This window comes from Mizuhopecten yessoensis, unplaced genomic scaffold (assembly GCF_002113885.1).
Source record: "Mizuhopecten yessoensis strain PY_sf001 unplaced genomic scaffold, ASM211388v2 scaffold431, whole genome shotgun sequence".
NCBI classification, from domain to species: Eukaryota; Metazoa; Mollusca; class Bivalvia; order Pectinida; family Pectinidae; genus Mizuhopecten; species Mizuhopecten yessoensis.
Window position 1 is genome coordinate 524,516 of NW_018403543.1, and position 19,391 is coordinate 543,906.

General features: G+C 35.2%; 2 protein-coding genes across 4 annotated transcripts in view; both read left to right on the forward strand.

Annotated features, from left to right (window-relative positions):
* LOC110448822 overlaps positions 1 to 12,918 on the forward strand; it is a 44,159-nt gene extending 31,241 nt beyond the window's left edge. For 2 of the 3 annotated variants that reach the window (XM_021495271.1, XM_021495280.1), the window contains exons 19-33: positions 310 to 385; positions 599 to 645; positions 2,278 to 2,359; positions 2,498 to 2,600; positions 3,947 to 4,008; positions 4,446 to 4,533; positions 5,801 to 5,853; positions 6,035 to 6,167; positions 6,617 to 6,813; positions 8,241 to 8,335; positions 8,555 to 8,654; positions 9,837 to 9,895; positions 10,146 to 10,224; positions 10,858 to 10,923; positions 11,144 to 12,918. In XM_021495271.1, the coding sequence (XP_021350946.1) occupies positions 310 to 385; positions 599 to 645; positions 2,278 to 2,359; positions 2,498 to 2,600; positions 3,947 to 4,008; positions 4,446 to 4,533; positions 5,801 to 5,853; positions 6,035 to 6,167; positions 6,617 to 6,813; positions 8,241 to 8,335; positions 8,555 to 8,654; positions 9,837 to 9,895; positions 10,146 to 10,224; positions 10,858 to 10,923; positions 11,144 to 11,197 (1,294 nt within the window). In that variant the 3' untranslated portion in view covers positions 11,198 to 12,918. The remainder of the gene's footprint in view (positions 1 to 309; positions 386 to 598; positions 646 to 2,277; positions 2,360 to 2,497; positions 2,601 to 3,946; positions 4,009 to 4,445; positions 4,534 to 5,800; positions 5,854 to 6,034; positions 6,168 to 6,616; positions 6,814 to 8,240; positions 8,336 to 8,554; positions 8,655 to 9,836; positions 9,896 to 10,145; positions 10,225 to 10,857; positions 10,924 to 11,143) is intronic. The other variant, XR_002462785.1, reaches the window with a different exon arrangement.
* Positions 12,919 to 15,514: 2,596 nt separating this feature from the next.
* LOC110448546 (atrial natriuretic peptide receptor 1-like) overlaps positions 15,515 to 19,391 on the forward strand; it is a 29,108-nt gene continuing 25,231 nt past the window's right edge. Inside the window, exon 1 of the mRNA XM_021494836.1 lies at positions 15,515 to 15,602. Coding sequence (XP_021350511.1) covers positions 15,564 to 15,602 — 39 coding nt within the window. The 5' untranslated portion in view covers positions 15,515 to 15,563. The remainder of the gene's footprint in view (positions 15,603 to 19,391) is intronic.

Consider the following 19,391-nt stretch of genomic DNA (forward strand, 5'->3'; position numbering starts at 1 on the left):
AATAAGACAAGTGAAAGATGCAGGTCCTTTGAACCACTTGTAACCATAATTTACCTCACACTAATATCATTACCATTGTAGGTTTGATGATGTTAGTTTGTGTAAACAGAGTAAAATAAGACAAGTGAAAGATGCAGGTCCTTTGAACCACTTGTAACAATGATTTACATCACACTAATATCATTACCATTGTAGGTCTGATGATGTTAGTTTGTGTAAACAGAGTAAAATAAGACAAGTGAAAGATGCAGGTCCTTTGAACCACTTGTAACAATGATTTACCTCACACTAATATCATTACCGTTGTAGGTCTGATGATGTTAGCTTGGAGGAGGAGCTGCCACTTGAAAACAGTATCATTACAAGGTTTAATCAATTTTGCAAGGTTTGTGTATACTGTGTTATTTACCCTGATGGTGGAATACCTATGTATAGTTAATTGTTGGAGTATCGATTAAAGGGTCTCTATTTCTTGTATTGATTGAGGAATATTTGAGGTGTATTTACAGTATGTGGTTAAATTGCCTTTATTATGGGAATTGACATGTCGTAGATAAAAATGATAAATTTCCTAATTGCTGATGGGTTTGTCTTACAGAAAATGGTTGGAGAGCTAGAAGAGGATGTACCTATAGACAAGACAAGGTACATTAATGGGAGTATTCTGTTGTCTGTGGGATAGGATCAATATTTATTGGTGTATCTAGAGAGATCAAAGAGGTCGCTAATTTAGATCCATCGGATTATCAGATGGGAATGCTATTTATATGCCTGTCTTCCCAGAAGTACAGAATTGTGGTAAGGCATTGTCAATCTATCTGTTGGTTTACTTTTAGTCGGGTGTCAATTTGATTGCTTTGAGACTCGGTACAGTTTGCCACCATTTCATGGAGTTGTGTATCAAATGTATTGATCTAATAGTTATTTATGCCCTTCATGTAATTTCCATCATTCCAAACTTGTTTATAAATACAACTAGTCCTTTAGTTTCCATCCAATTTCCTTGAAAGGAATGGTAGGGTTAAACATCATCATTTGTAGTTGTGCATTATCCTGGTATGTTTACTGATCCAAGGATTATCTAAAAACAAAACTAGAGTTAAGGGCCTCTTTGTTTGTGTCCAGACACTCAGTTCTATGAATGACAGAGAATGCCCGTACATGTATGGGCAGGGATATTTTAGCTAAAATTCAGCTTATAGATAAAGATTTGTTACATGATTGATAGTGCCTTTGTACTGGAAGTGCTGTGTGACTGATACCAATCTTATCAGGAAAACCACATGTAATACAATGTATATGTACCCGATTTCTAGCTCACCTGGTGATAAAGTCTATGTGAGCCCATGCCATTATTTGTGTTTCTAAAAAACTAAAATATCTTGGGAAGTGATACAAGACGTGCAGTTTGATTGGATTGAGCGATCAGATTTGTTCAATAAATAACCTGGACCTTCATGTGCATCCAAGGTCAAAACAACTTAGATGTGTTAGAAAACTCAAGTTACATCTTCTATAATGAACCACAAGACTTAAAACCATGATATCATGTATAGCTTACTTTGATAAAAGACCATAAAATTGGTTAAAATTGGACCTTTTAATTTGATGAATTAAAGGGCTGGCAAAGTTGTTAAAAAATATTACCTTTAACAACATTGGCCAGTTTGTACAGGCCCCTTTGGCCTCTTGTTTTATAAGATTACTTTGTAGGCTTTAACATAATGTAGAAATGTACAGTTGACATACTCCGGATCCTATTACTGTATATTGTTATAACTTCAGGGCTTCGGGGTGATATCTTAAGTTCTGATGGTCTGATTGCTTTCAAATTCTATCATCATTGAAGGAAGACTTAGTGTATTGGATGGGATATCAAGGTCTTAGATAGATTAGAATATAAAGTTTAAAAAGTGACAGATGGTCTGATTTAGCTTTATTTCAAGCTTAAAAGATCTCACTTGTTATTTAAAATGCCTTTCTTTTCTTTTCCCATTTCTCTATACTTCGTCATCATAACATCATATAATACATATAACGTCATCAATCAGTCTACGCTAACGTCATCAATCCGTGCACACAAACGACCATTAGTCTGTCCACTATTTGTTATTATGCACTCTACAAAAGGTTTGACCTAAAGCATTCAGTTTATTGCTCAACTAATTCACCCGTGAAGACGACACATTTGAAATCTTCCAATTCAAAAGTTGGAATGGTTCATTATACAATTTCAGGGATGAACGAGTTAAATATTCACTCTTTTCTTATTTGTAGAAAAGAAACAAGCAGGACATTGGATTGTACAAATAGGAGAAAAGAGATTCCAGCATGCAGAAACAACAATGATGATGAACTGGTAAGATATCACGCAATTAAACATTGGACCACACAAACAGTTGAAATACTTCCACTTGACATCACCAAAATATTGTGAATTATGGGATCTTTTTTTGTTAATTTACCTTTATTCATTACAATAGTATTGTTTTCACAGAACAGCACCAATGAACCTAGGACTCCTAAATTTGTCCTGTATGATCCTGAAGATCAAGTGGAGATATGTAGTATCAAAACACCAATGACACTACCTTGCAGTGGTGAGTACCCTGAACCTGAGGTTTTATTAGCTCACCTGGTCCAAAGGACCAAGATGAGCTTATAATGCCATACCGTGGCGTCCGTCCGTCAGTCAACAATTTCTTCAAACAACTTCTTCTTCTTAACCACTGATCGGAATTTAACTAAATTTGACTGGAAGCATCCCTAGGTGGTGGGGATTCAAAATTGTACAAATGGTGGGGCTGACCCCCAGGGGGCTTAAGGGTTGGGCCAAAAGGGGGCAATTTGGCTATATTGGTTTAAGCAACTTCTTCTCTGGAACTAAGAGATGGATATCAACCATATTTGACTGGAAGCATCCCTAGGTAGTGGGAATTCAAAATTGTACAAATGCTGGGCATAAAGAGTCGAATGCAGTCATGATATAAGAATTGACCCAAGGATCTGCCCCACCCTTGCAGACTTTACCCCTGGGTCATAACTTTGAAGCGGTTAAGATCCCCACCCCAAAACTATATATTCAATTGTTGGGCATAAAGAGACAAATGCAGTCATGATATTATAATTGATCCTGGGGACTGGCCACAACCCTAGGGACCTAGTTTCTGAATCACACATTGGAAACAGTTGAGATCCCCACCCCATTATAACCATACATAAAATTGCTGGGCATGAAAAATCTAATGCAGATATGATACAAGGATTGGCCTTGGGGTCTGGCCCATTCCCTTGGATCTTATTTGGAGAATATTTTGCCATGATTACTTTTGATATCCAGGTGAGCAATACAGGCCCTCTGGGCCTCTTGTGTTTATGAATCTACATGAACCCAGAATGCTGATATTTGAACTCTAACTTTATGTAATGAAATGAAATGTGTTTTGTTCAAATAGGTGAATCAGACAACTAACTTTCAAGGTCGCAGGGGTCAAATGTTTGAAAAACATTTAAACTCGTAAAGATTCATGATGCTTTGAGTAAAAGCATTTAGTATATAGCTTTTTTGGATTGTTGATCTGCAGTATGTAGAGTATCATTTGGAAATAAGAGGTGCCATATTTATTGCAAGCACATAACATAAGTTACCATCGAAAGATATACAACAATTGTGGGCATATTGTAATATTAATTAGCATAGGCTGAACCCCTACTATGTAATCTGTTTTATAATTAGATTGAAATCTTCTTTTAAAACAGAAAGAGTATTGATTCAAAACATGTATTGATGTAAGTAATCACTGCTATATATACCAGGGTATTAAGTGTAGTTAGTAGGTGTAATAGATGTAAGATAACGAGACATACTATATTTAAAGAACACTGGAAGAGTGTGCCTATTGCACTATAATAACATTTCCTTTAGTTTACCTAATATTGCTTTCAGATATTGAGGGTAGCCAAGAGGGTAGTATACCTTCAGACGATTTACAGATTCAGCCTCTGCAGGTACTATCTAATGATCTACTCCTACATTGATAAATATTGTCTTGTCTCATTGCGGTTTAATTGGATATTGTAATGATTCTTGTCTAACCTCAATTCCTTCCAATTCAAAACTTCAGATCTTTTTATGTAAGTCAAACTCAAACTCAAATTTGATACCAAGTCTTAATGATTTTGAGTTCTGTTCAGATCAAAGTCTAAGGTTACTGTTAACACAAAAATATAGTTTCTTTAAAATGTGTTCATAACATTTAATAAAAGAGTCAGATGCACCCTGACTCTAGTATTTCCAGTATACTCCAAATCTACACACCAGAAAAGAAAAAGGAAAAAAGAAAAAAGATTTGCTAAATTTTATTTACATTTATATATATACTCTCTAACAGCATGCATCTAAATGGAATATAAATTCTTAATTATCAATATCTGTAATATTTCAGGAAAGTTCAAAAGCAGAACGTAACAGAAACAGAGGTAACAGGTCATTGCAGGACACAAAAAACACTGATCTTTCAGGAATTTTATCAGGTAGTTGTATTGGGATTGCATCCTCCATTTGGTCTGACATGTATCTATTTACTAAACATGAATTTTGTATTCAAATTTGTGTTCAGACATTTGATCTATCCATAGCATATCTGGACAAAATTGAGAAAATCTGTTTTAATGTATCAAACCGGGTTTTTAGCTCACCTGTCCCGAAGGCCCAGGATGATGATATTTAACAATAACATGCTTGGATGAAGGGCTAACAACTTTGTTTGAATGAATGACCTTGACTTGTATTCCTGGTCACAGGGGTTGAATTTGTTTTAAACCTTAAAACGACTTCTTCTGATTACCAATAAGGCCCAAAATGTTGATATCTTGCAAGAAGCATGCTTGGATGAAGGGCTACCAAGTTTGTTCTAATAATGGCCTTTAATTATTTCCAAGGTCAGAGGAATCAATTATTGTAAAAAAAACTTTTGAGCAATTGCTTCTGAATAACAAAAAGGCCCAGAATGATTATATTTGGCCAGTAATAACATGCTTGGATGAAGGGCTATCAGATTTGTTCAAATAAATGACCTTGACTTATATTCAAGGTCACAGGGGTGAAATATGTTTTAAACCTTTTAACAACTTCTTCTGAATAACCAAAAGACCAAAAATGTTGATATTTGGCTAGTAACATGCTTGGATAAATGTCCTTGACCCATTTTTAAGGTCACATTTGGTCAAATGTATATAAACCTTTCAATGACTTAATCACAATAAATAAAAGGTCTAGGGTGGTGATATTTGGTAAGTTGGATGCTGAGATGAAGGGCTATAAAGTTTGTTCAATGTAATGACCTTGTTTGTCTTTCAAAGTCACAGGGGTCAAATGTGTTTTAATCTTTTAACTGGTTCTGTTGAATGACTTTTAGTCATAAATACTGATATTTTGCCTGTAACTTTATCTAAGTCCACTTTTAAAGTTAGAATTGTGAGATTAATACGAGGTGAGTTATGCAAGACCATAGGGCCTCTTTTCTAGTGAAAAGTTGAAAGTATGTACAGCAAGTGTGTCATAACAACAAGTTTGCTAAATGCAATCTAAAGGGATGCTTAAATAACTTTGTGTGCAAAATGTTTGACAAACAAGTCAATTCTGAGGACAGTTGCAAGTTTGAAGGTGAACATGATCCAACAGATTGCATCATATCTTTGACTTAGATATGTGCACAAATACTTCAATTTATAGGTCCTAAATTAACTCATTTTTCTCCATGCACAATGCGATTAGATAATAGACATTTGTTTGTTTCAGGATACTCCTCAGAAATAAGACCTTCCAGAACATCCATGAAGAGAAAATATGATATATCCTTTTAAATAGTCCAGAAATTGATGGAAATAAAATAAAATGAGAACTAGGTGTAAGTGGAGTTTTACATACTATAAGTGATGTATGGGGCTTATTTAGAGCCAACGCTTCTTGTTCCCATTGCTTGTCCTGTTTTCTTGGTGAACCCAACACTTTAATGACCTTAACACTGAACACATTATGCTTCAATGTGAAGATGACGATGATGTGTACAGAAACAATCAGAACGCTGGTTATGATCTGTCAGATACTTTGGAATTGGAAATGTGCCATCTTAGACCGAGGAGACTGTTCAGTTCTGATTTTAAAGGTAACAAACACTGTGTTTCGTCGGTGAAATTTATTGGAAACATCCTTTGAAAAATATATTATTTCAGCCTATCTGGCTTGGAACGCCTGTGAGCATATTGATTTGCAGCAGCTGTCATCTCTCCATTGTTTATCTTTAAACCTGTCCTTAGTGCTGATATTTGGCCAGTAGCTACCACCTCCGGGGATGGAGTATTTAAGTATCTCGATAACATTATCCTGACTTTCTTTCATGATCACTTCTCACAGGTGAACACTGCAGGTTTTATTGAGTTATTGTCCCAAACAAGACCAGTGCCAATAACTGTCAAATTTCATACGTATTGCTTCCTGATACTTTGTTAAAGGTAGATACAGAACTGTAAACATTCATGCGTATCAGATGACATAAATCTCATAAAGAAATGTGAAATTATCTGTTGTTACAAAACACACAATCTGTGTAAACAGCTGTTGTAGAAATCACTGGCAGTAGTGATGATGAAGATAAAGAAGACGTGTATGGTCGATCACAAGCAAGCAGTCGTAACACAGGATCAAACGAGTTGATGGGTGGTTCTACGAGTCACCTTGAAGGCATCAGTGTGGATGCTGGTGTTTCAGGAATTGTCAAGGCTTTTGGAATGGATTTCAAGAAGCAAATGCAGGTACATGTAGTAGTTTGGATTGATATAACCATTTTAAGAGCAGTTTTGGAGATCCAATTATAAAAACATCAGAAATAAAGATAATGGTCTTAAACTACTATTTGTTGACTTTCACATCATGCCTAAACATATAAGTTGGAACCTTTAATAACATAGCATGAAATGTATACTATTTCAGAATTTTCTTTTGTTTGCTCTATCAAAGGATACTTTTAATATCATTAGCTCATTTGGTCCGAAGGACCAAGGTGAACTTATGCCATACCATGGCGCCGTCTGTCTGTCATCTGTCCGTCAACAATTTCTTCAAACGACTTCTTCTTCTTCTTAACAACTGATTGGAATTTAACTTAATTTGGCTGGAAGCATCCCTAGGTGGTGGGAATTCCAAATTGTACAAATGGTGTGGTTGATACCCTAGGGAGCAGAGGGCGGGGCCAAAAGGGGACAATTTTGCTACCTTGCTAAAAACGCTTTCTTCTCTAAAACTATGCACTGGATATGAATCATATTTGGTTGGAAGCATTTATGGGATGTGGGGATTCAAAATTGTAAAAATGGAGGGGCTGACCCCCAAGGGTGCTGAGGGGTGGGGCCAAAAATGGTAATGAGCTATATTGCTTTATATTGCTTGAAGCGACTTTTCTGGAACTAAGAGATGTATATCAACTATATTTTGTTGGAAGCATCCCTAGTTGGTTGGGATTAACAACTGTTCAAATGGACAAGCTGAACCCCACCCTTTGGGCTAAGGGTGGGGGCCAAAAATGGTTTATAACTTGAAAATGGTTAAAATCCCCATTATATAACCATATATACAATTGCTGAGTATAAAGAGATGAATGCTCATATGCTTCCAGGATTACTCTTTGATCTGGCCCCATCCTTGGAGACTAAGACCCTGGGTCATAACTTTGAAACAGTTGAGATCCCCACCCCAAAACTAAATATACAATTGCTGGGAATAAAGAGAGGAACACAATCATGATATTAGAATTGGCCCTTGGGTCTGGCCACACCCCTAGGGATCTAGTTTCTGAGTCACAATTTGACACAGTTGAGATCCCCACCCTATATCCATATATACAAATGCTGAGTATAAAGAGACAAATGCACATATGCTTCCAAGATGGCCCCAGGGTCTGCCCACCCTTGGAGACTTAACCCCTGGGTTATAACTTCGGAGAATATTTTGCAATGATTGCTTAGATATGCAGGTGAGCAATACAGGCCCTCTGGGCCTCTTGTTTGATTGTTTGTTTGTGTTTTACGTCCTATTAACAGCTATTGTCTTTCAAGGATGTGCCAGGTTTGGTGGAGGAAAGCTGGGAACTTAAAAAACACCATGGATATTTCATGTGTGAAATTCTTAACCTGTTATTTTGATGATAAATATTTATATCTTATTATTTTCACTTTGATTTAAGACAAAACAACATTGCCTAGATGTGCTGTCAAAAACAGTCCTGAAGTCAAGTCAGAAACATTTGAAAAATATGTTGACAGACAGAACAGAAAGAAGGTAACACTCCTGTCCTTTATAATGAAGCTATCTATTTACCAGTAAAATAGAATTGCACGAAAGAATGAACTGCCCATATGATAGTCTTAGAAAAGTCTGCTAAATGGCTCGAATTTAGAACTGAATATATCTTAATAAAGAATGAATTTCTTGAATGACAAATATCAACATCTGTATAAACTTAAAATTATTAAATTGACAAATTGATCATTGTGACAGGGCAAGTATAATGGAAAGGTTTGGTAAAAAGTTACTGGCCGAGCTGACTGCACTTGGTATCGATGTCAGAACTCTGGAAGATAACGAAGCGAAGACTCTGGTAACTATAAAGCATAAATGTTTTGCAGGTGTTTTGAGTTTATTTGTGTGAGGAGTATATAGTAAATGCTTTGTTGGTCACAGTGTCTGCCTGCATCTGTCAATAGCAAAAAGATCATGTACAAGTATCTCATGAACCCCTGAACATAATTATATAGTTGATATTTTCACCATACTATAGTAATATTGAGCTTTATGCCTGATCCAATGTTGGAGGTCATCAGTCAAGGTTAAAGTGCTGAAGGTCATGGGAAAAGATCACACTTGACCACATTTGAAGTAAAAAAATGAGTCCTCGGATTACAGACTATATATATATATGTCTTGTACACCATTTCCATATGGGAGGGAGGATGGCGTTGGGGAATGGTAATGTGCAAGTGGCGGGGGGTATATCTATGTGAGCCTCAACTCAATTAGTTTTTATCATAATAAACATTGTGATTGCTTCAACTGAATCCTACGGAGTAGCGTTCTATATAATGCATAGGTTTTCATTGCATGGTTTGTTTTGAACCCAAACAGTATTTGAAAGTTTATTTTGCTAGCTTTTTAATTGTCTGTGTCCTTTTCAAAGTGTACAAATGACCTGTGTCTTGGCTCTTATAATCGAGTCACCCGTTATTTGCAGTCTTTGCTCGACAAAGGAAGCAGAGATTTTCCAAAGCTCGCAAAATAAACTTTCAAATACAGTTGTTTGTGTTCAAAACAAACTTACCTTGACTGATATGCACATGCCAGTTCATATTTAGATAACATAATTCTAATATCCACCAAGCTGCACTAAATAACCCCACCCTAACATGTTCACATATACAGTGCCCTATTGTACACTAAATACCCCCACTCTAACATGTTCACATATACAGTGCCCTATTGTAATCTAAATACCCCCACTCTAACATGTTCACATATACAGTGCCCTATTGTATTCTAAATACCCCCACTCTAACATGTTCACATATACAGTGCCCTATTGTAATCTAAATACCCCCACTCTAACATGTTCACATATACAGTGCACTATTGTACACCAAATTGGTATGCTATGTCTCATCATGCATTTTATTTATTTGTCATAAAATCTCCTGTAAATTGTGACCTTGACCCATATTAATTTCAAATTACACAAAGTTAAGCTTTGATTTCTGGAAAAAAAAGATGTTTTACTGTTTTATTTCAGGACTTTTTCCAGCAGCAAATGAAGAATATTAATAAATGCAGAATTTCTCAAGAAAAAAGGTTTGTAGGGTATCGATATCTTTACATCTTAAGATAAAACGAAATAAATTCTTGATATTTTTACCATGGACATAGGTTTATTTTACCTATGAACCTTTAATTTATGTTTAAAGTATCATTTTTGAAACTGCCAAAAAGGTGGGTTTTGTTTATAAGCGTTTGACATTTTATGTCTCAATCAGCGGCATTGATCTGTGTGGGATTTAGTTAACCAGTGGATAAAAGTTTTTATGTGCATTCTTTATTGTAGACTGGAAAACTTGAGAAACATGCAGCTTGACTTTGTGGCAAGCATGTGTCACATGGACCAGTATGAATCCAACCAGCAGGTAAAATCTATTTGCTACATTGTGGTTATGTGTATGATTGTATTAGATAATTGAGCACTTAGAAGCCACATAATTCTTCATTGGCCATTAATCTTGATTTGCTCGGCTAATTTACTATTCAATGATTTCAGTTTAAGCAGTTCAAAATCAAAATTACGTATCTGCAAAATGGAGACTTAAAGAATGATTTATATTTGTTTAAACAATCCATCTGTTTTAAAACTTTGTATGTAGACTGGGTGCAATTTGCAAATTGCAAACTTTTTGGGATACAATTTTTCCAAACTTCTGTTAAATTAAACAGGACTGTGAACATTTCTAGTTAAGTATTTCTACATCAGCAACAATCTCTTTACCACAAATTTTGCACTTTGCAAATTGTATTGTTTATTATAAACCTGATTATAACATAGTACAAAATCAAACTTCATGCTGTCATCAAGATAAACTACTAAAACCATAGTTGAATATACAACTGTGTGATAATGATACTGAAGAGAAGGCATGATTTTAACTCCCAAAAAACCGTGAATTAAAGCTGAGCACATTATTGGCCTCGCAGCAGGCCAATCCCTTTTACCCTGACAAAACACTTTAAACATCATATGACTATTTATCGTATATATTTTTCAGACAACATTTAAAAATGCAATGAAGAAAGACCTGACCACAATGCAGAGGAAATTGCTTGCAGATGCAGTAAGTTACAAAACGTTTCATAAGTTTTTTTAAAGATTGATTTTAAATGAATATGGAATTATTGTCACTTAATCTAAGACAATGTGTAAAAAGTATATTAAAGTTCAACACCATGGAAATGCATTGAAACCTTTTTGTCCCTTTGATTGTGATGTGCAGTCTACTTCATAAGGCATGTTTATAACAAGCTGATATTTGCATGTCTTGTGTTTTATTTCAGCAAAGACAGGAACTTACAACTGTAAGAAGAAGCCTTCACACAATGATTGGATAGAATGTGGTAGTTTAGTTGTATATATGTGCCTAGTAGTTTAGTTATGTGTCTGGTAGTGGTAAATATTTACAAGCTGCCATGATCGTAATGGCTCTACATCTGTCCTAAGCTATACAATTGTGCTCTCTTTGATATATTTATTAGAGGTAAATTCAAAATATAAAGAATGAGTTTGGGTTTGAGACGTTAAGATAAGTGACAATGAGTTTGGCTTTGAGACGTTAAGATAAGTGCCAATGAGTTTGGGTTTGAGACATTAAGATAAGTGAAAATGAGTTTGGGTTTGAGACGTTAGCATAAGTGACAATGAGTTTGGGATTGAGACGTTAAGATAAGTGACAATGAGTTTTGGGTTTGAGACGTTAAGATGAGCGACAATGAGTTTGGTTTTGAGACGTTAACATGAGCGACAATGAGTTTGGGTTTGAGACGTTAACATAAGTGACAATGAGTTTGGGTTTGAGACGTTAAGATAAGTGCCAATGAATTTGGGTTTGAGACGTTAAGATAAGTGCCAATGAGTTTGGGTTTGAAACGTTAAGATAAGTGACAATGAGTTTGGGTTTGAGATGTTAAGATAAGTGACAATGAGTTTGGGTTTGAGATGTTAAGATAAGTGACAATGAGTTTTGGGTTTGAGACGTTAAGATAAGTGACAATGAGTTTTGGGTTTGAGACGTTAAGTTAGGTGACAATAAGTTTGGGTTTGAGACATTAAGATAAGTGAAAATGAGTTTGGGTTTGAGACGTTAAGATAAGTGAAAATGAGTTTGGGTTTGAGACGTTAAGATAAGTGACAATGAGTTTGGGTTTGAGACGTTAAGATAAGTGACAATGAGTTTTGGGTTTGATATGTTAAGTTAGGTGACAATAAGTTTGGGTTTGAGACGTTAAGATAAGTGAAAATGAGTTTGGGTTTGAGAAGTGAAAATGAGTTTGGGTTTGAGACGTTAAGATAAGGGACAATGAGTTTGGGTTTGAGACGTTAAGATAAGTGACAATGAGTTTGGGTTTGAGATGTTAAGATAAGTGACAATGAGTTTGGGTTTGAGACGTTAAGAAAAGTGACAATGAGTTTGGGTTTGAGAGGTTAAGATAAGTGACAATGAGTTTGGGTTTGAGATGTTAAGATAAGTGTGAAAATGAGTTTGGGTTTGAGACGTTAAGATAAGTGACAATGAATTTTTGGGTTTGAGACGTTAAGATAAGTGACAATGAGTTTTGGGTTTGAGATGTTAAGATAGGTGACAATGAGTTTTGGGTTTGAGACGTTAAGATAAGTGACAATGAGTTTAGGATTGAGACGTTAAGATAAGTGACAATGAGTTTGGGTTTGAGATGTTAAAATAGGTGACAAAGTGTTGTATATTTGATGTGGTGACTTGATGTGAAATGATTGAAAAGTACAAATATTTTTTTGTCATAATATTTTCCCATTGAATTACATATATATGAACAAATTTCATCAGATTTCTTTAAGCTGAATTGCTGTTGCTTTATTATTTTAATGAATTTGTCACAAATATTAAATAGTTGTGTATTTGTAACTGGTCAAAATAAATAAAATTATTTCTGTAAAGTACCTTTTTGTACAGAATATGTTTGATGAACTGTTGCACATTCAATGATATGTCTTATAAATGAAGTCCATTGTCAGTATCCTATGATTGGTTATGAGATATTTATTTTTTCATGTCCTTGTTCATTGTTATAGGTTTGTAGGTTTTTACTCATTATGTCATCACATATCAAATATTTATTGTTTGGAGTTCTTTGCTATAATACTGTTCAGTAATGTTAGTGAACTCTTATTTGTTGTTTAATATACTTGACAAGATTTTATGTACAGTACTTTACTGCACAAAGTATTCTGTAGCAGATTGGCTGTACAATGCCTAGAAATACTGTATGAATCCAGGGAAAATGTGCAAATGTATACTAGTCCAATACATGTAATTAAGAGGGGTAAAATAGTGTGAAGAAGTTTACGTAGTAATCCGTTAAAAAAATAACTGAGGAGTAAACAGAAAATTATTTGTACAGAGATAGATGAAAATTGTGCTTTTAAAAATGAAGTATCACCTATATTATTGTGCCCATTATAAATTAAGATATGTACTCGTAATAACAAAACCAATCTCGTATTATTAGAAACGTTTCATTAATGGAATGTCTCTTAAAAAGATATCATGTTTTGCATGTAGCAATACTTTGTGACATGAACAAATTTGATGTTTATTATTTTTCTAGAATAATAAACATAAACACTGAATATTTCAAATGTCATTTAAAAAGGCAAGACAGTTTTAACACTGTTGGTTAAATGAGCAAACATTAATGTTATTTTGTAAGTTAATAATAAAATATTTGTTAACTGTTACCTTTGCACTCTTATTTTATGTTTATAGAACAGGAAATATACTTTACAGACCCGAATAGGAATTTGTTTCTCTTCTGGTGTTTTGCTTCTTCCTAGATATAATGACCAGACAGACGTTGCAAATTACTAAAACTATTCACAGATGATTTTCAGATTTAGTTTATAATCTGAAGTATTTATACGAGTGACTTGCAGGTTCAAGGTCACATTGTTAAAGTTGATTGAATCGAATCTTTGGTATGGAATATTGCCCCTTTACCAAAACAGAACGAAGAAAATTGTGTGCAGAAGTTGAATTTTAAAGATTTCCACCTACGGTGTGGACGAGAACTAATTATCAATACATTGCAAAACCTTTTGCTTTGACTGAGTTTTAAGATATGCAGTGTGAAAGTTTTAGCCCACTTAAAAGGAGGAATCACATCGCATCCATGTTGTCCATGATTTTAGTTTCCGGGCAATAATTCCTTTTGTCATGTATTTTGACCAAACTTCATATGCTGTTAGTTACATCTTGTGATAAAGATGTGTCGTCTGCTAAACTATGTATATACTCTCTAGAAAACGACCGTTTCGTCCCTACAGAACTCGGAAACCTGTACAAAAGGTTGCCAAAAAAAACAAACAAAAACGAGGATGATGGCCAGTGGAAAGATTTACATGGATGACCCTGAAAAAGAATAAAGACAATAAGACCATGTGTTCCGGAAGTGTAAGCTCATTTTGCATCGATCGACGATATTCCCTATGTAAATCTGCCAAAGGTATGTCAATGTAACATCCTTAAAGCGAGGACAGGGATGGTGACAACAAAATAACAAGGCACACCAGCTGCATGTCGCATAGGCTAAACAAATACGAAGATAAAAAGGTTCATTGTTTGACCTTTGACCGTTTGACTTTCGTTATTAATTAAAGTCAGGAAGTGGTACGATTTTTTTGTGTGTTCAGTATTAAGTTCTTCAATGAAGACGGCCCAAAAAGCCAAAAATGAACAGAATTGCAGAAAAAAAATAACAGACTAGTGTAATGGGACTTGCATTGGGGTAAAGCATAAATTACCCGTACAATAGGCCGATAGCTATTTTATGGAACCGTAGGCCGATACGTATTTCAAGGAGGATTACATGTTATTATAGATTATGTTCAGATCTCGAGACTATCAAAATTATGTAACAATAAATCGTGTATGACTAAAAAACCGGAAGTGGAAATCATTTACTGTAATCTGAGCTGGGGTTAATTTTTTAGCACACGCACTCTAATAATCAACAAGCGTTAAGTCTTTACCGATATTCGATTAGGTTGTGTTAACAAATAAACTTGCCTGCTTATTTATTGAAGGATACAGTCTAATAAAATCAAAAGTAGAAACTACTTAAATCTCTGTGATGTATGTGTTGGAAAACGTGGTGTATTGTACGCCCAAACTTTTGGTATTGTGGCGTGTTAATTTTGAAGTGTTTATTTAATCGAAAGTATGTTTTCTTCAAATTGAAATATTTGACAATAGGCTTTATTTGGGGACGTTCTAGGGCAGTTAATTTACTCTCGATGTTTAGCAAGGTAAAGAAAATCCACGGGTGTAAAGTAAATAAAGCAAATGAACTTCTGGACAAAGGTGGACGCTTGGTTAAAGGAGCCGATACGTTTAGAGGAAGAATGTTTTATTATACACCGTTATTGGTAAACTATTTGTCAATTTCAGCAAGGCTCTATGAAACAAATATTGCTGATGGAATACTATACATCAGCGATATACTAGGTTTTAAGGATCAATATTTAGACCATTTATATAAACAAATCTATGACTGGGAGAATGTGATTCGCGATTCACTTGGACAAACCGTCATTAAGGACCATTCAGCACGTATCCTACAGGACTAGCAGAACACCCGATCGACCCGGAAAATTATCCCACAGGGAAAAAGTCGGATCTGAGGCAATCGTCAATATTTCCCGATGAAATATACCAGCCAGTTATAAATGGAAGAGAGAAAGCGACTGATCTTCTGTCTTCTAACGGTAAGTTTTGTAGTTTTATTGCTCTACTCACCCATGTGTAACTTATGTTTCTAAATGACCTGATTCAATCAGTACTTTGACCAACAAAATGCACAAGCACCATTAATTACGCGAGCGGGGAATGACTGTCAAATTCACGTGTTTCTTCTAACAGGCGTGCCTCAAACTTCACTCATACATCATAACATATATATGTACCATAGCTTTTTTGCCTGCTTCCCAATCCTTTTATTTATTGAATAAAACATTTGAATTCAAACAGCATTTATTTTTAATAATGAGCGTACACAACACACATGAAGGCACGTCCTTAAATGATCTTAGCTGTTAATAGGACGTTACACAATATAAAACCAAACCAAACTTAATTGATCCTTGACGAGTTAAATCTAACATACTAAGGTTAATATTCAATTAAATAAGTCATAAATGAAGTGGAATACACAAAGTTAAGGAAAGTTAAGGAATTTCAAATCTTCCATATGAGCACAATTATAAAAATGTACACCAGAAAAGAAGAGTACTGAAAAGTGTGTGTCAAATTAGTACTGTTTCATTTCCCTACAAAGGAATCCAGGTTTAATGTAAGCTAAACATCTTCAACTCCACTCTGGTATAATAATGCATTTACATTTATAATGCAAAATGAATATTGTTATACGCCCGTCGAAATTCTACGGACGTATTATGGAATAGCGTTTGCGTCTGTCCCTGCGTCCGTCCGTCCGGTTAAAGTTTAGGTGCAAGTTTCTTCAGTTGTCTACAGTTCAGTCAAATCATGTGTTATTGTCCTAATTTTTGGCATAGATTTTCATATAAGGTCAAAGAAGGACAATATGGATATAATTAAGCAAACAAAAAATCATTGGATGGGTCAGACGTTATGCATCCGTTTGCGTTGCTCTTGTTGTTGATGGTTCAGGCGAATGTTGAAATATTATAATGTTGGTCTTTGCAAGTAATGATTATGAAATTTTACATATGTTTTATTCGTCGTGTTAAATTTTGTTAATGACATATCTGTTCAAAAGAGCTAAAAAACCATTAAAAGTGTCGAATTCAAACATTAAAACCAGCTTTGCAGGTAAATGAAAGACAATGTATGACGGATTCTGTGAGAGGTATAGGTGTTAAAGAGCTGTAAACCCAGTGAAAGATGAAGTCATAAATAGCATCTTTCAATCACATGTTAAGTTTGAAAAAAGTAGCTTGAAGTGTTAGCGATTCCTTGTTTTTTATGTGTACTACTATCGCGATGCAAATATTTTATCAACGTGACGTTTTAATTATATCTTTAAACATATAAAATATCAAATCGTCTCTTGCAAGCTAATTAACGCCCTAAGAGACTCCACAGATATGCGAAAATTAACTTGCGACAGACTCTTTGGATTATTTTATACCGATTACAGGAAAACATTTCTAAAATATTGTGAAATAGATATACATGTAGAGAAACCAAATTAAGATGAACTCAAAAGTTACTCTCCGAGTTCTTTTATTTGTTACATTCATCAAATACGTGTATTTCTTTATTTGAAATATTGATACTGTTATACAAGATCGAGTAAAAAGAATCAATACAGGCTCTGTATCTATGGTTTTAATCCAGATTACAGTACTGTTATCATTACACTAATGTACATCGCGGATTAAATGGGAACCAGCACCAATTTCACGGCATTGGAAACAAAAGAGCTGATCTAATGGCATGCACTTAAAGGGTCTGTTTCAAAGGATCGGCAATCGTTGAAATACCATTAAACTAGATCTTTCAATTCATGATCGCGTTGATATATGTGTTAAAAGTTCATATTTGATATGATTTTCTCTTATATAGAAGAACATTGTTTGTACTAGACGTATGGTAAATATGCATACTATTTGCTTGACAAGTACTGTCTCAATTTCTTAACCTAAACCACGAGGGGGGGAGGGGGGGGGGGGGGGGGGGGGGGGGGGCACCAATATAAATTTTTGGAAAAATGATAGGATTACCATTAAGTTTTTAAACTGAATTTGGCATTTATAAGAAATAAACAATGTCTGATTTTTTAACTTTATTTCAGAATCATTAAACCGTTTTTAGCTCACCTGGCCCGAAGAGCCAAGTGAGCTAATGCCGTGGTGCGGCGTCCGTCGTCCGTCCGTCCGTCGTCTGGCGTCAATATTTTACTTTAAATAACTTCTCAATAACCAAAAGGCCTAGGGTGATGATATTTGGACAGTAGCATGCTGGGATAAAGGGCTACAAAGTTTGTTCAAATGAATGACCTTGGCCCACTTTCAAGGTCATAGGGGTCAAATATGTTAAAATCTTCAAACAACTTCTCAATAACCAAAAGTCCCAGGGTACTGATATTGGGCCTGTAGCATTCTGTGATGAAGGGCTACCAAGTTTGTTCAAACGAATGACCTTGACCAACTTTCAAGGTCAAATGGGTCAAATGTATAAAAACTTCCAACAACTTCTCAATAATCAAAAGCCTCAGGGTACTGATATTGGAGCTGTAGCATGTTGTGAAAAAGGGCTACCAAGTTTATGCAAATGAATGACCTTGACCCACTTTCAAGGTCACAGGGGTCAAATGTAAAATCTTCAAACGACTTCTCAATAACCAAAAAGCCCAGGGTACTGATAATGTCCTTGTTTGACATTCAAGGTCACAGGTGTCATATGTTTAAATCTTTTAATAGGTTCTTATGAATCAAACACTGATATTGATATTCTGCCTGTAGCTGTATTTTAGTCCACTCTTAAGATTACAAGTGTGAGATTAATACCAGGTGAGCGATGCAGGCCCATTGGGCCTCTTGTTTGTCTTTGTTTTCCTGTTGTTTTCCCTTTCAAATGGATTTAATTGGTTTTATCGTCGGACTATAAATATATGATACATTTTCGCATGCTTTGCAACCCTCTCTTTTACATTTTCAATTTGATAAAGAATTTAAGCTGTAACGTTATGGGAAATATACAAAAAAAAAGATATTGGTTTACGATGAACATTTAATACCTGTAGATTATATAGCTAGATGTCGATCTTTTTGCATTACTAAGAAGAGGGGTAATAATTAAGTGAAAGTCAGTACAGAAATCGATTGCATAAAGAATTAAAAAAAAAAAGAACTATAGTAAATGGTATGAAGCATTGCATGTTATATGTGCAGCATGTTTTTAGGTCACCTGAGCTTTAGCTCAAGTGACCTATTGCTATCCGTTTTCGTCCGTCGTCGTCCGTCGTCCGTCGTCCGTCGTCCGTCGTCCGTTAACATTTTACATTTCAAACTTAAAGTCAAGTTCTGCTGGGCCGATTGAACTGAAAGTTGATAGGAATGATCGCCTCATGGTCCTGACAAAGTGTTGTTATTTTTCGGGTCGATCAGAAATCCAATATGGCCGCCACGGCCGCCATTTTGAAAACCTATTTCAAACTTAAAGTCAAGTTCTGCTGGACCGATTGAACTGAAAGTTGGTAGGAATGATCGCCTCATGGTCCTGACAAAGTGTTGTTATTTTTCGGGTCGATCAGAAATCCAATATGGCCGCCACGGCCGCCATTTTGAAAACCTATTTCAAACTTAAAGTCAAGTTCTGCTGGACCGATTGAACTGAAAGTTGGTAGGAATGATCGCCTCATGGTCCTGACAAAGTGTTGTTATTTTTCGGGTCAATCAGAAATACAATTTGGCTGCCATGGCCGCTATTTTGCTACTAAGTTCTAATAGGCCGATCTCACTTAAAATTGGTCTAGGAATGATCAGCTCATGGTCCTGACAAAGTTAAGTTAA